Raw genomic sequence first — 13,341 nt, forward strand, 5'->3', positions numbered from 1 at the left:
TAAAGGGTAAACTCGATTGTGAAAGTATCTACTATCTAAGTTTGTGCAATGTAAGATGGATTTTTCGAGAATATTCCTCTAAGTTTCCAAGTTTTACGTCGTTCCGCAGCTTTGAGGTGGAAGGTATCAAATAATGCCAATGTTCAACGGTTTGGTATGAAATATGGCAATGTGAAGGCGTTTTATGTGCCTAACTGAATTTGTTTTGTAGAGAGAGAAAAGTATTTTATTGATTGTTTCATTCTGGTGGTCTAAATTATAATGGAAATGGAATGGCATGTGCAAAGCTAGAAACACGGAATTGGGATGACATGTGCAAAGCTAGAAACTTAAATTATCTTGTCTTTATTCTCTACCGTTGCCAATAACCTCATTGGCCTCCTTCCCTTCACATTCATTTATACGAGTACTTAAACTAAATACTAATGTTACCTTTTTTGTCTCCAGGTGCAGAGCACACGGCTGCCGCTGCCGACGTTCACGCCGCGCGCAGTAGTGATGTACAGCGCGTCGGTCGGCGGCGAGGGCTCAGTGGCGCTACAGTTGCGCGAGGCGGGCCCCGGCGACTCTGGCCGATTTCACGACAACCGCCTAGCCATAGCATGCCACGAACCCGAGTTGCTTGCTGACTTCTTAAACGCCAATGATATCGGTACGTTTGCTTTGTATAAGGAGAGAGAGAGAGAGAGTCTTATATGTCTAAATCTGTAGAGACTGAGACACAGTAAACATTCTTATTTGCCTACTTAATAAGTAAAACGTGAAGTTGGCTACGGTATCAATGTAGCGTATCTACAATACAAACAACAACAATTGATGTAAACCAAATTCAAACAAAATACCATAGAAAACTTTTCTCCTCTTATTCAGCTAGTCATCTGCTGTGCAAGTGTGCACTCAGACGTGTAAAATACATGTTCTTGCATTCGGTTTCGCATAAAAAATTTGAATTACAGTCAACAAAATTGGCATTCAGACTTCGCTACCACGTTCCAGATATTTTATTTTACGCGAAGAATCATGAGCGGTATTCCACGACTCGGAACCCGGAATGCTTCGTCGGTTATTTTGAATTTCAAATATCGAATTTTGCATTCGAAACTGACTGGAAGCAGCGCGTTTGGACATCGCTCTGTCATTTGTTATCGACTCATTTAAATCTTGCAAGCGTTGTACATCACTATTTTATGGAAATGTACGGATTTCCAGCTGTAGGGTTGGGGGAATAAAGAAAATTGAGTTTTAAGGCTCGTGTGAGAAGAATGTTACGTTCGGGCATGTCGGCAATGTCTTCATTTCAATTTTGTATGTTAGACTTCAAAACCGATTTTAGTCTAAAATTTTTCTACAATTTGTCACAAAAGTGTCCCACATATAATTTACTTTTCTTCTTCTATAACATTGCCTACTGCCTCTACATTTCTAAATATTGACAAGAATAATGTTAGTAAAATTAAATGCCACATCTAGAAATATATATTACTAGTTCACTACAAAGTATCGTGTTGTCATCAAACAAACTTAATTGTACGATTTGAGTGTGCAAACACAATTTAGTGGCAGCAATAATTCAGACGATACACAGCCAAATAGAATAAAGTCTAGTCTAGCTGGAACAAAACTCAGTTCGTTTACAAAACCAACACCCGCCGAGATTCTGCGAATATTCTCCGTTAAGAGAAATAATTTATTTGTTTCAATATTACACCGTAAATCTGATTCGTAGATATGCTCTTAATTAATATTGCGGAATCCTATTCCAGTTGCCAGTTATTTTGAATTAGAAAATGGAAGGCTAATTCCAAGTTTGAATTTAAATCGGATATCGAACGTTATTTTCTTTTATTCTTTTTTATTTTATTGCAATATTTTATTTGTGGCATAGAGTAAATTAAAAAGTTTTGATATCCAATAGTTTTATAATAATTTTTACGTATCTATTACTTCTACTCAAAAGAAAATGTTCAAATATTTTTTGGCTATAATTTTCAGCTCATTAAGAAGTCTGTCAATGAACAAATAAAAACCTTCTCGTCTTACCTAATTTTATCTGTAACAAAGACTGACTGAATAAATTAGATTAGATTGAAAATATTCTATTAGCCGTAATCATGCGAAGAATAACTTACCTATATTTTTTCGCTCAATCCAATTCAGTAAAATATTATTATTTTCATGAGCAGTATTATTACCAAACTAAATAAACTCAAAATTTAAAAAAAATATCGTATTAGTCACCATTACCTCATCCTTGATACCCATTTGAAAAAAGAACACACACGTTCTAAAACGCGTTCATTCATTCTTATTTTGTTCAAGATCAAAGCTAACGTAATTGTAACGGTCGAATTCAAATTGTCTAGTTCGTTCCACCGCCATTCCCCGAGGGCCCACTGCAGGACATCAACTTGTCAAAATTCACTGGAAAAGTCTCGATTTTGCTTAAAAATGCAAAGTCATGCAAACGAAGCCTGAAGGCTCCTAATTCAATTAGACCTTCTTAAGGCGAACGATGAAAATTTCTCTTCTATTATTGAGCTCGTAAATTGTTAAGATGTTACCGTTGTGCATTTCAATTACGTAGTTATTATTTAATTATCGTTTAGTTTGGAAGGCTACGTTTACTACTTGGGCTTCAATTACTTGGTAATTGAATAACTAATGTCTGTTCCATCGTTGAATAAGTTAGTGGGACGTTTTTAAATCAATATTTTAGACGTTATTGAAGAGACTTCTGTTGACCGTTAGAGTTTACTTTGTTCTGAGTACTGGGGAAAGTTGAAAATATTTTCATACTTAAGGACTTCCAGTAGCGGGCTCCCAATATTTATTTTGTTTATTTGACTTCTGTATTAGAATAGCAATAAAATGTCTATATTAACTCATACGTAATGTAGTTACAATGAGCTAAAATTACGCGACAAGTTTCATAACACCGTGTTCCATCACCTCGAACCCTTGTAGGTAAATATTCGGGAATTCCATTAGCCAATCCCTAAGAGAGTATTTAATTAACATATGGTAAACAACTTCATTATCCCTTTGTGCTTTGAACAAACTTTTCGACATTCTATAACTTCTGCCGTATTTAAAATATACGTACTTTAAAAGAGGATGCCTCACCGGGAACAATATTTTGGAATTGTTACTCTTTTAATTACAAAGAGTGGAAGGTTATGAGTTCACTGTTCAGGAGAACCCGTGCCGACGGTTCGTTTTTTTTTCTAACGTCGCCCCGGAGGCGAATTTGATCCTTTTTGGAGAATGTCGGATCAAGGGTGAATTCGAATTAAGAATCTTATGGCCCTCTGTTTTTTTTTTTACCTTATTTTGTTTAGTTTTTTTTCGTGTTATTTTATGCCAGTAGGTAATGTTGTTTTTGATGGATCTTTTTTGTTTTTTTTTATCGTATTTCCTAATAATGTAGTGAAAATATCTGACCAGACACCAATAAATTATGCTGAGCACTTGACATCGCCGTAGTAAACAAATAAAAAAGGCAGCACGCCTCAAACACAATCAACTTATCGCTCCTCCATAAAAGAGTCGCTCATAAAAAAAGGAAAAACAACATTATTTTCCTTAAAACACAACCTCGGCAAAGGGGAACAATAAAAAAGCGAGCAGCAGTAAGCAATCTGCAATATGAATAAGTGGTAGTTTTTGCATATTTCATCCGCGCGTAGTATCAGAGCCTCAAGCACTTACAAAGATGAATTGTCACTTTTGCAAATTGTATCCGCCGAGTCACTGGGCCCCGCTAGATGACGGTCGACTGTGACAACTGTAACGAGATCATACTGAAATGAACCTTCTGTAAATATAAATTGATGCTAAATTAATTTGAATGCAAACAACTACGAAACTAGTTTCCAATTACGTTAATCGATATTTGCATGACTGCATTCATAAACCTGAATTCAGTGCTAAGTTTAATTTAAATCAGTAAATAATCCCGCTCCATTCTTTCGCAGCCCGACCTTGAATGACCGACGAAATAGAGCGTAAAATTACATGCGCATGATCTCCATGCATTTACATACAATTTCCCGCCCCAATGTAGTCCGCGTCCCGTATTTTATACGAGGCTGCATCAGAAGCTTTATTTTATCTGTAGCACTGCGAGCTCTATGCTCTATTTTCAAATTGGTAACACTAGATATTTTGTTAATGGCCTCTACGAATAATAGCCCTAAACCTAACAAGATTTAAAAAAAGAACGTTCAAATATTGTTCCCTAAATTGATTCTGTTTTTAAATAATCGTCCGTTGAAATGGAATCCCATCGTAAATATTTTTGTTGCTTTCAAATATTCGTTGGTTGGTACAGAATTAGTGCCGTTTTCCCGATCGACCCGAATTTTCGTCCACATAAATTCACGTGGGGCTGTTTCTATTAAATTTTACTACACGAACCCTCATATAACTTTGTTAATAAATGTTATAATATATCGGAGGCAGATGCTAGTACTATCTGACATAGTAACTATGCTGTAGTGGCCTCTATTTAGCTGTTTGGAAATTTCTAAATTATGTCTTTGATAACTATTTGCATGTCATGATTTGTGCCTGTCCAAACTTGTGAAAGGGTTCGTGGAGTCAAGTAATGTGTGAGGAGTGACCTGGTACAATACTTGGCAAGTACTTACTTGACCCGACGCCCCTAATGACATACTTATTATGTTTTGAACGATAAATCACAAAACGCGTTGAAGAGGTGCTTCATTCATTATTCAAAAATGTAAATTGAGTTTAAACAATATAAAAATATGCTGCAGGTTATTTTTTTACATAAAGCGTGCTTTTTTACTTAAAAGAAAACCTCAAGGATTGTGCTGTACATCTTCTTAAAAAATATTCTTAGAATGCAACACTATACTCCCATTTAATTTGAATAAACTGCTTATGTATCAAACCTCACATTTCAAAATTAAATTAAGAACTATTTGTCACTCATCGTGTTCCATCAGAAAATAAATTAAAAAAAAATTATGACTACCTACTTAGATCTCAAAGTGGCAGTAAAAAAAAGTAAATTTCTGACGCTAACGTCTTTCTCCAATGTATAAACAATCGTAAGAAGTTTAGTTTAGTATCAGATGTCATAATTGTCTTCTACAGAACCTTAGACAAAGACAAAGAAGAGAAACATCAGTAATACAGTTTCAATAAAATTCATCCGTAATTTGTTGCTTGCAGTAGTGCAATTTGTTGCCATTTCATTGCTGTAATTACTCACTTCGATTACCACAAAGGCTCACAAAAATTCGTTCGTGCAATAAAAATATTCCCTAGTAACGTGAGAGAGAGACAAATAAACAGGCTATCGCATTTTAATACCGACGAATAAGCCTATCAATATGTATTTAATATAAAATATGTAGCTATATATGTATTCAGTACATAGTCAAAATAATAACATAAACGGTATTAGGTTGGCAACAGTGTGGACGTGTAGCAATTCTCTAAAGGCCCAACAAATATATTAGTTCGATTGTATTGGGCCAATCACTCAGACAGTATACAAATTGGGCCGTCAAATGTAATAGACAAGCGGGTTACTCAGACGACACAACTATTACACACAGTTCTCGTGTCTGGCTGTGGAATGATACAAATATATACCTGATGTCTGTACAATATGAATATGTGTCTGTTACTCGCTAAAGGGATATAGAGGTGAATAATTTTAAAGATTGTTATCAGATACAAAAATGAAATAATTTATTAAACACTAGGTCCTGACCGCGGCTTCACCTGCGTTACCGTGGGATATAATTAACCTATAATTATGTTATTCCAGACCATAATCTACTCCAGTTCCAAATTTCATTCTGATCCATTTTGAGGTTTTGAAGTGATTGAGTTAAAAACATACACACAAACTTTCGCATTTATAATATTAGTAAGATTATTTTTAGAATTCACGACATTACTATCCGAGACTTGCAGTTATAAGTTTTTAAATTAGGTACTATGGCTACATGTTGTAAGTTGGTGGCAGAACAGAGCAGTAATCCTAAATTGAAGTACTTTTGCATACTCCTTTAAGAGACAGTCTACGAGACCATGTATGACAATCAAAAACTTATTTTAATACCCCAAACTCGAACATCAAACAGCTCGTCACTTTTTCATCAGATTCTGTTCATGATACTAAAACAATAAAAGGCAGCTCTTAACTGAACCTCCACGCGATACAATCTTATCGATACCGTTTAATCGAATCGGATATCGGAACGCCATCGATAGCGCGAGAATTACCATTGTTTTACATTTTTGTAAAGGAATAACGTCAGTTTTTGTAAATAATCTTTTAATTCTTCTATTTATATTTATTTGCGACTTAATAGAAATCACGTGTTAAGTTATATTAATAAACGATGGTATAGCTTTATAATAAGGAAACTATTTTATTAATATTTACAAGATTTTTCAACAAGACGCAAAAACGACGCATTCCTCATTTTAGGACATTTAAAAATCTTTTTTATAGTATAAGCCGATAAACGAGCTGTCGTATCACCTGATGGTAAGAAATCAACGCCGCCCATGGACACTTAAAACACCAGAGGCGTTACAAGTGCGTTGCCAGCCTTTTGATGGTTAAGAATTTAAGGGTTGTTTGGGGAATCGAGGGTTAGGAAGAGAGGGTAATTGGGTCTCATATATCACCATACACACCATTCAATACAATCACTAGTTAATAAAAGTAATCACCATTATCTTCCAATTGGCTACATTTCTCGACTGGCATCGTTACCAAAATGACCACCAGGGAATGATTTCAGCGTCCGAAAGTTGGCCAGGGCCCCTGAGACGAAGCCATCTTCACGATTATTATGACTGGAGCAATCCTCACTGTCTCACTCCAACACTTGGACCGTTATTTACTTTGATGAACGGGCTTTTAGATTTTTAAATCTAGTATCTACTAAGTCTGATAATGTTAATGTGAAACTAGTCTTTATATTGTTTTTTTTTTAATTTTAATTTTTTGTTAGGGCTTTTTTCCTAATAGAAACATGACAGCATACAAAATATATATGTACACAAAAATGAAGCAGCTAAACCAGGTCTAGCTTGCCCTTAAACTTAAAAATGAAATGGTTAAATGATACAGAGATCTAGCCTCAATTTGTCGTCTAGAACTAAACAGGACACTGAGTTTAAAAACAAAGAAACAAACATACGGAATACATACTTACCTAAATATAAAACATTTAATAATACTGTCAACGAAACACCTCACAAGTACGTAACAACGACCTGTACCGACCCATTTTGTCTCACTACTAGGGAACAAAGAAGCGAGAACGGATCATAACTTAGAGGGAACTGCTTCACTGTATTTTTTCATAAAACAAGTGGGGTACGAACCCTCAACCCGCAGGAAATGCGGTGCCATAAAGTTGCAAATGAAGTAATATAGCCGTCGAGAAGTAACTTGCTACCGAAAACTAAGTCGACAACTGGTCGCAGTAGCACGGCCCGCAACAGACAACTACCAATTTGCACTCCCAATTTACTTAGTGTCATTTAATTTATCTGAATAAATTTGAAGGAGCGCTGCGACTCGGCCCCGCTGCCTCACTTTGTAATTAATATTGACCATTCCGACCGAAATATCGCCAACTATTCACTTGTACTCAACTATTCTGTTGCCGTCGCTATAGTTGTTTTCTGACGATGAATTTCTAATTAGTTGAATTTCTTGGGTCCGGCCCCAATTACGCTTTGTTATGGCCTGCACCGAGTGACCGCTATTTATTAAACAAATGAATAACAAAACATTATTTACTATGAATCCGGAAGCTACTTTCATTGCAAAACTATTGGGTTATAAAGGCAACGACGAAAATATAGGGTTTTGAATTAATCCTTCTCTGCTTACATCGGGTAAATAAACCCCACCCTAAAGTTGGGAACATTCGATTCCATTCTATAGGCAAATTAAAAAACTTTGCCGCTCAATTTAAAATTCGAACCCGACCTTATTTGTATGCGGCCAGCACGCAAAATATCCAAATGTAAACGAATCATAATTCAAGATTATGTTGCATGAAGAAAAATATTGTAGAAATTGAAGGCGTGTGCCGCGGGGAGCACCGGCCGTTTATTGCATCCTTCGCGCGTCACTTGCCGTTTTATTATGTCCCACATTTGGTCGCAAATAAACAAGATGATAACCGAAACGTGCCAAAAGAATTCACAACTTTTACGGCAGCCATATTAGAGAATTTGGAAAAGTATGATTGATTGAACAATCCCTTTTTGGGCTTTTATTGTTGGCATTTATTACTTCTTTAGGTAGTAAACGATGTGGCTGATATAAAATTCATGAATAAGTAAATCGTTTTCATACTTAACGCTGATTTATTATAGCTTTAAATGTTAGGCAGTTATAGCACGTCTAAAGTCTTGTCAAAATAAGAGATTTGTCTTGATCCTCTATACCTACACACAACAGCCCCATATTAGAAAAGAACTAAAAAGCACTCCCTCTCATGAGAAATAGACCAACGAAAAAGAAAAAAAAAACATTTCAATTATTTCAAAAACTCTTCAGACTTAAAACGTTCAAATAAAATCAAATCAAATTTAATTTGATGTGTAAGATGTCGTAGGTCTTTTTAAGCCGCCATTTTGTAATTGGTTTCCAACATTCCAACATGGCGTCTTATTTCTTAAGTCGAAAATATTAAATTAGGTCTGAATTAAACAGTACTCCCTTTAATAGAACAATTGAGTATGACATCTAAGAGGTACTTTAGACCTACGTAATTAGGGGCCCGTACATTGGGGAATAAGGAAATTGTTCAACTGACATAAATAATTTATAGGGATTCGAAGCAGCACAAGTTTTGAGAGCTCTTCTGTTGCTCGCAGCCAGTCTTAAAACAATTATTTTGCCATCAGATACTTATGATATTGCTGTGGTACATTGAGGTTGTAATAATTATGAGATGTTTATTACGTGCTAAATGAGTGGGGTTTCTTTATTTAAATACTTATGTATTGTTTAACGTTGCATGTTATGTGTTTGTAGATGATATATGCTTGTTCATAGCACTCGTTTTTCAATTAAATATACGTTATAAAACAAATCAAACTCCAACCTCGGCAATTTCGAAACAAAAAAGCCCTAAGTACGAGCACATTCTTGGAGAAAGTTCGTCTAGAAACCACAAACCTCAACATATAAATTACGCAATGCCTAACACCAAGTTCATGATATACTCAAGTTACAAACTTAATTTTGTCGTAAGTGAAACCTATTCGTTACGTTTACTTGAGATTATAATTAACTAGATTAATTTTAGGCTCCCTGTAATTTAATAATGTAATAAACCTATGTAAACTGTCTGTTGGGATAGTTTCTGATCGTAAATAACACGACTCGGTTGTAACGTTCTGTCATTTGCCCCTGTAATGTAATATTAGGTATTTGGCAGTGTTTGGGTCCGGTGGTGTTATCTTATTGGTGGAGGTTTTTACCACTGTGAAGCGTAGGTGTTGGTCTTTTTGGTCAGGTAAAAATAAATAACACACAGAAAATCAAAAGTAAAATAATTTATTCCAATTAAACCATAAATAGGTACTGTTGAAACTTCAACACATAAAGAAATAAATGACAGTCTATCAGTCTGTCCGTCACTGAAGCTAGGTGCTAATCAAATGACTAGTTACTTAATACCTAAATGAAATATCTTAAGTCCCATTACATTACATTATTTTATCAATAAAAAAACTAACAACTGACTACAAAACATGAGCAGTATTCTAGCTTAACTAAAAATCACGGTTTACTTACTTATTCATGGAGAAAAGCTACTACTACATGAGTTAACTGTGATTCTGTATTATTTATCTCACGATAGTTATTATAAAAATACAGTTACTAGCTACTAAAAGTCATAAAACAACTAATCCCCATCTCACCAATACTGAAACCAAGTTGAATTGTTGCAGATGGCGACCACAGTGGCCTGTCTGCGCTCCTGGGCGCCGCCTCACCAGACCTGGCGCTGGCGTCTGATGCATCCGACAGTCTGCCCCTACCAGACCATGATAACGGTCAGTCAATTGTTTTGTTTTTAAGAATATTTTTAAATAAGGATAGTCATGGTATCAGACCTGGCGCTGGCGTCTGACGCATCCGACAGTCTGCCCCTACCAGACCATGATAACGGTCAGTCAATTGTTTTGTTTTTACATATATTTTTAAATAAGGATAGTCATGGTATCAGACCTGGCGCTGGCGTCAGACGCATCCGACAGTCTGCCCCTACCAGACCATGATAACGGTCAGTCAATTGTTTTGTTTTTAAGAATATTTTTAAATAAGGATAGTCATGGTATCAGACCTGGCGCTGGCGTCAGACGCATCCGACAGTCTGCCCCTACCAGACCATGATAACGGTCAGTCAATTATTTTGTTTTTAAGAATATTTTTAAATAAGGATAGTCATGGTATCAGACCTGGCGCTGGCGTCTGACGCATCCGACAGTCTGCCCCTACCAGACCATGATAACGGTCAGTCAATTGTTTTGTTTTTACATATATTTTTAAATAAGGATAGTCATGGTATCAGACCTGGCGCTGGCGTCAGACGCATCCGACAGTCTGCCCCTACCAGACCATGATAACGGTCAGTCAATTATTTTGTTTTTAAGAATATTTTTAAATAAGGATTATGTCAGAGGATAATGGCACTATTATTATACGGATACGTATTATTAGTAGGTAGTATTATAGTCAAATATTTCTTTTTATTTCGTCGGTTAATAGTGAAAATATAGACAGGATTTTTTGTAGAAAAGCTTAGTTGAAGCAAATTCCGACTTGTTTAAGTAGGTACAGGGTAATGAAGCAAATTAACGTTCAGACGGAGTAGTTTGTTACGTCATCACGCAGCTAAAAGATACGTAAACACGCCTCTGGCCTCAGCTGTCCATGGACGGTGGTAATAGCTTACCGGTGGTTCGTCTGCTCTATTACCAGCTTATATTATTAAAATCAAATCTTTGTTCATTTACTTTAAATATTCCATTAAACACAATAACCAAATCTGTAACCTCTCTATTTCTAAAGCTATACAAACAACAATATTTCTCCTTAATCAACCTAATGTAACTATTTCAAACAATAGCTGATTGAGATCAATTTGACTGAGACAGAACCGTCAGTAATATCAATTCCGTATATATACTCCAGGTAATTGTATATATATTTAGTGCTGAGAACAATGTGCTCTTTGATTCAAGATAAAGTGCAATTAATTTGCATACAACGTACATACAATAAAGCGTCGTATTCACGAAGCAACAATTGACGCATCACACGCGACACACAACATCGCTAACGCATCTTGTAAAAAGACGCGCAACGACCCACGTGTTGACTAAAAATCACGGTTTACTCATGTAAATTAATGGGGACAACCTGTACTACTTTTAGACGCTTCCGTAGGCTAAGCAACGTCGGCGCGTCTACGGACGCTACTCATGATGAAGAGTCTCTCTGTGACTCGAAACTAGTAGAGCTTTTCTCCATTAATTTCGTGAGTAAACCGTGCTTTTTATTTTGTCTCACAATAGTTTTTCGGTGCAACTATGTGCAATTAAAGATCAAATGTTGCTGAATATTTATGTAGTGTAAGAACTAAGTGCCACTGAAATCAACACTAGTGTCTCGAAGGACATGTAGCCAACAACTGATGTATAATAAGTGAAATTTTAAGTAGACAAACAACACTGCTTCACAAAACGTTTCACACTAACTTCAAACATGTTGGGCAACATATCGCCCACAAAATGTTGCCTAGTCTGTACGAAGCCTAACTATGCGTATAAGTAGGTATACAATATATGATACATTAGTGAATGTAAATTATGTCAAAGCGGAGACGTCTAGGAAACTCCGTCGTATATGTACACATACATAAATATCATGTACGTATGTATATGTCATCTCAAAAGCATCTGAATAGCGTACCTATGTCGCATCCCCTTTGACTTATTTGTCTGTCTCGTATCGTATTAAATGAAACCTAATGAAAATACTGTAAAGGTTTTGTTTTGAATGGCAAGGAATTAATTTAACATTTCCATTTAATAGCTTCATTTGTATGTTTTATGGCTTTAGTAAAATTTCACTCAGTAGTTTTAAGTTTCAGTATCCGAAAGAATTCAAAGTGATGCTTGTGTACGCAAAATCATGTTCATTAGCCAATATATACTTTGTAGTGTATGGCCAATCCTTTCATTATCTTTATCCCCTCTTTTTTTAATAAACAGGTGATATAGTTAAAACCAAAAGGCTTTTCTACCTAAGTCAGAAAAATACTATGCTGAAAACCGCATCAAAATCGGTTAAGTCAAACGCGAGATAATCGAGCACAAACATACATACAGGTCAAACTGAGAACTTATTTTTTAAAATCGTTTAAAAACAAAACAAAACAACACAATAAACACAGCAATTCCAATTACAAAATTGAAGAGCCACCGCTAAAATGAAAAGCAAACTTTAGGAGGAGTTAAAGTAAAATATATGTATGCCTAATGACACGCTTATACTCGGTGGATTGATGAATGCGGCTTTAAAACATTAAGATGAATAGATCCGTGGGTTCTGCTCCATTCCGTGGAAGTTTGCGAGATTGATGTGTTTCGACGACTGACACCGGAGTTGGGAACGTTGCTCCGGTTTAGAGACACGAGACGTGATATAGGAGCATTTGTAACAACCTGTTACGTAATTCTTTGCTGCTGTATTGAGATTTATTGTGCGTGTTGCTAGAAATTTGTTTGAAAGAATTGGTTAATATTCTTTTAAGTATTTAACAGAATAGTCTGGTGTTCGTTTTAATTTCATGACAATTCTTAACAAGGAATTAATTCTAAAATGGTATAAGCTGGTAAACGAGCAGACGAATCACCTGATGGGAAGCAATCGCCGCCGTCCATGGACACCTGAAACACTGGAGGCGTTACAAGTGCGTTACAAGCCTTTTGGGATTAGGAATATAAGGGTTGTTGGAGAATTGGGGATTGGAAAGTGGAGTAATTGAGCTTCCAGTACACAACTCTACACAACGCAAGCGTTGTTTCACGTCAATTTTTTGTGAGGCCGTGGTATCACTCCGGTCGAGAGTAAAAATATTGTTCTCAAAATTGTGCTTATTTTTTAGTTATAAAATCAATGTTAAAGGTTTTCACAAAATAACCTCGATTACAAGGAAAATTACCCATTACCAACAACAATCGTCTAGACTATAAAATAATCTGTGTCCTAATAGCCTAGCCATTCTACCAGTGCTTATATAGAATCATCTA

General features: G+C 35.8%; 1 protein-coding gene across 1 annotated transcript in view; it reads left to right on the plus strand.

Moving 5' to 3' along the window:
• The window catches only part of LOC118275285 (zinc finger protein 541), a 288,113-nt gene that overhangs the window by 190,659 nt on the left and 84,113 nt on the right, over positions 1-13,341 (plus strand). The window contains exons 3-4 of the mRNA XM_035593193.2: positions 448-652; positions 9,973-10,077. Of these exons, the coding sequence (XP_035449086.2) occupies positions 448-652; positions 9,973-10,077 (310 nt within the window). The remainder of the gene's footprint in view (positions 1-447; positions 653-9,972; positions 10,078-13,341) is intronic.

This window comes from Spodoptera frugiperda, chromosome 8, assembly GCF_023101765.2.
Source record: "Spodoptera frugiperda isolate SF20-4 chromosome 8, AGI-APGP_CSIRO_Sfru_2.0, whole genome shotgun sequence".
Lineage (NCBI taxonomy): Eukaryota > Metazoa > Arthropoda > Insecta > Lepidoptera > Noctuidae > Spodoptera > Spodoptera frugiperda.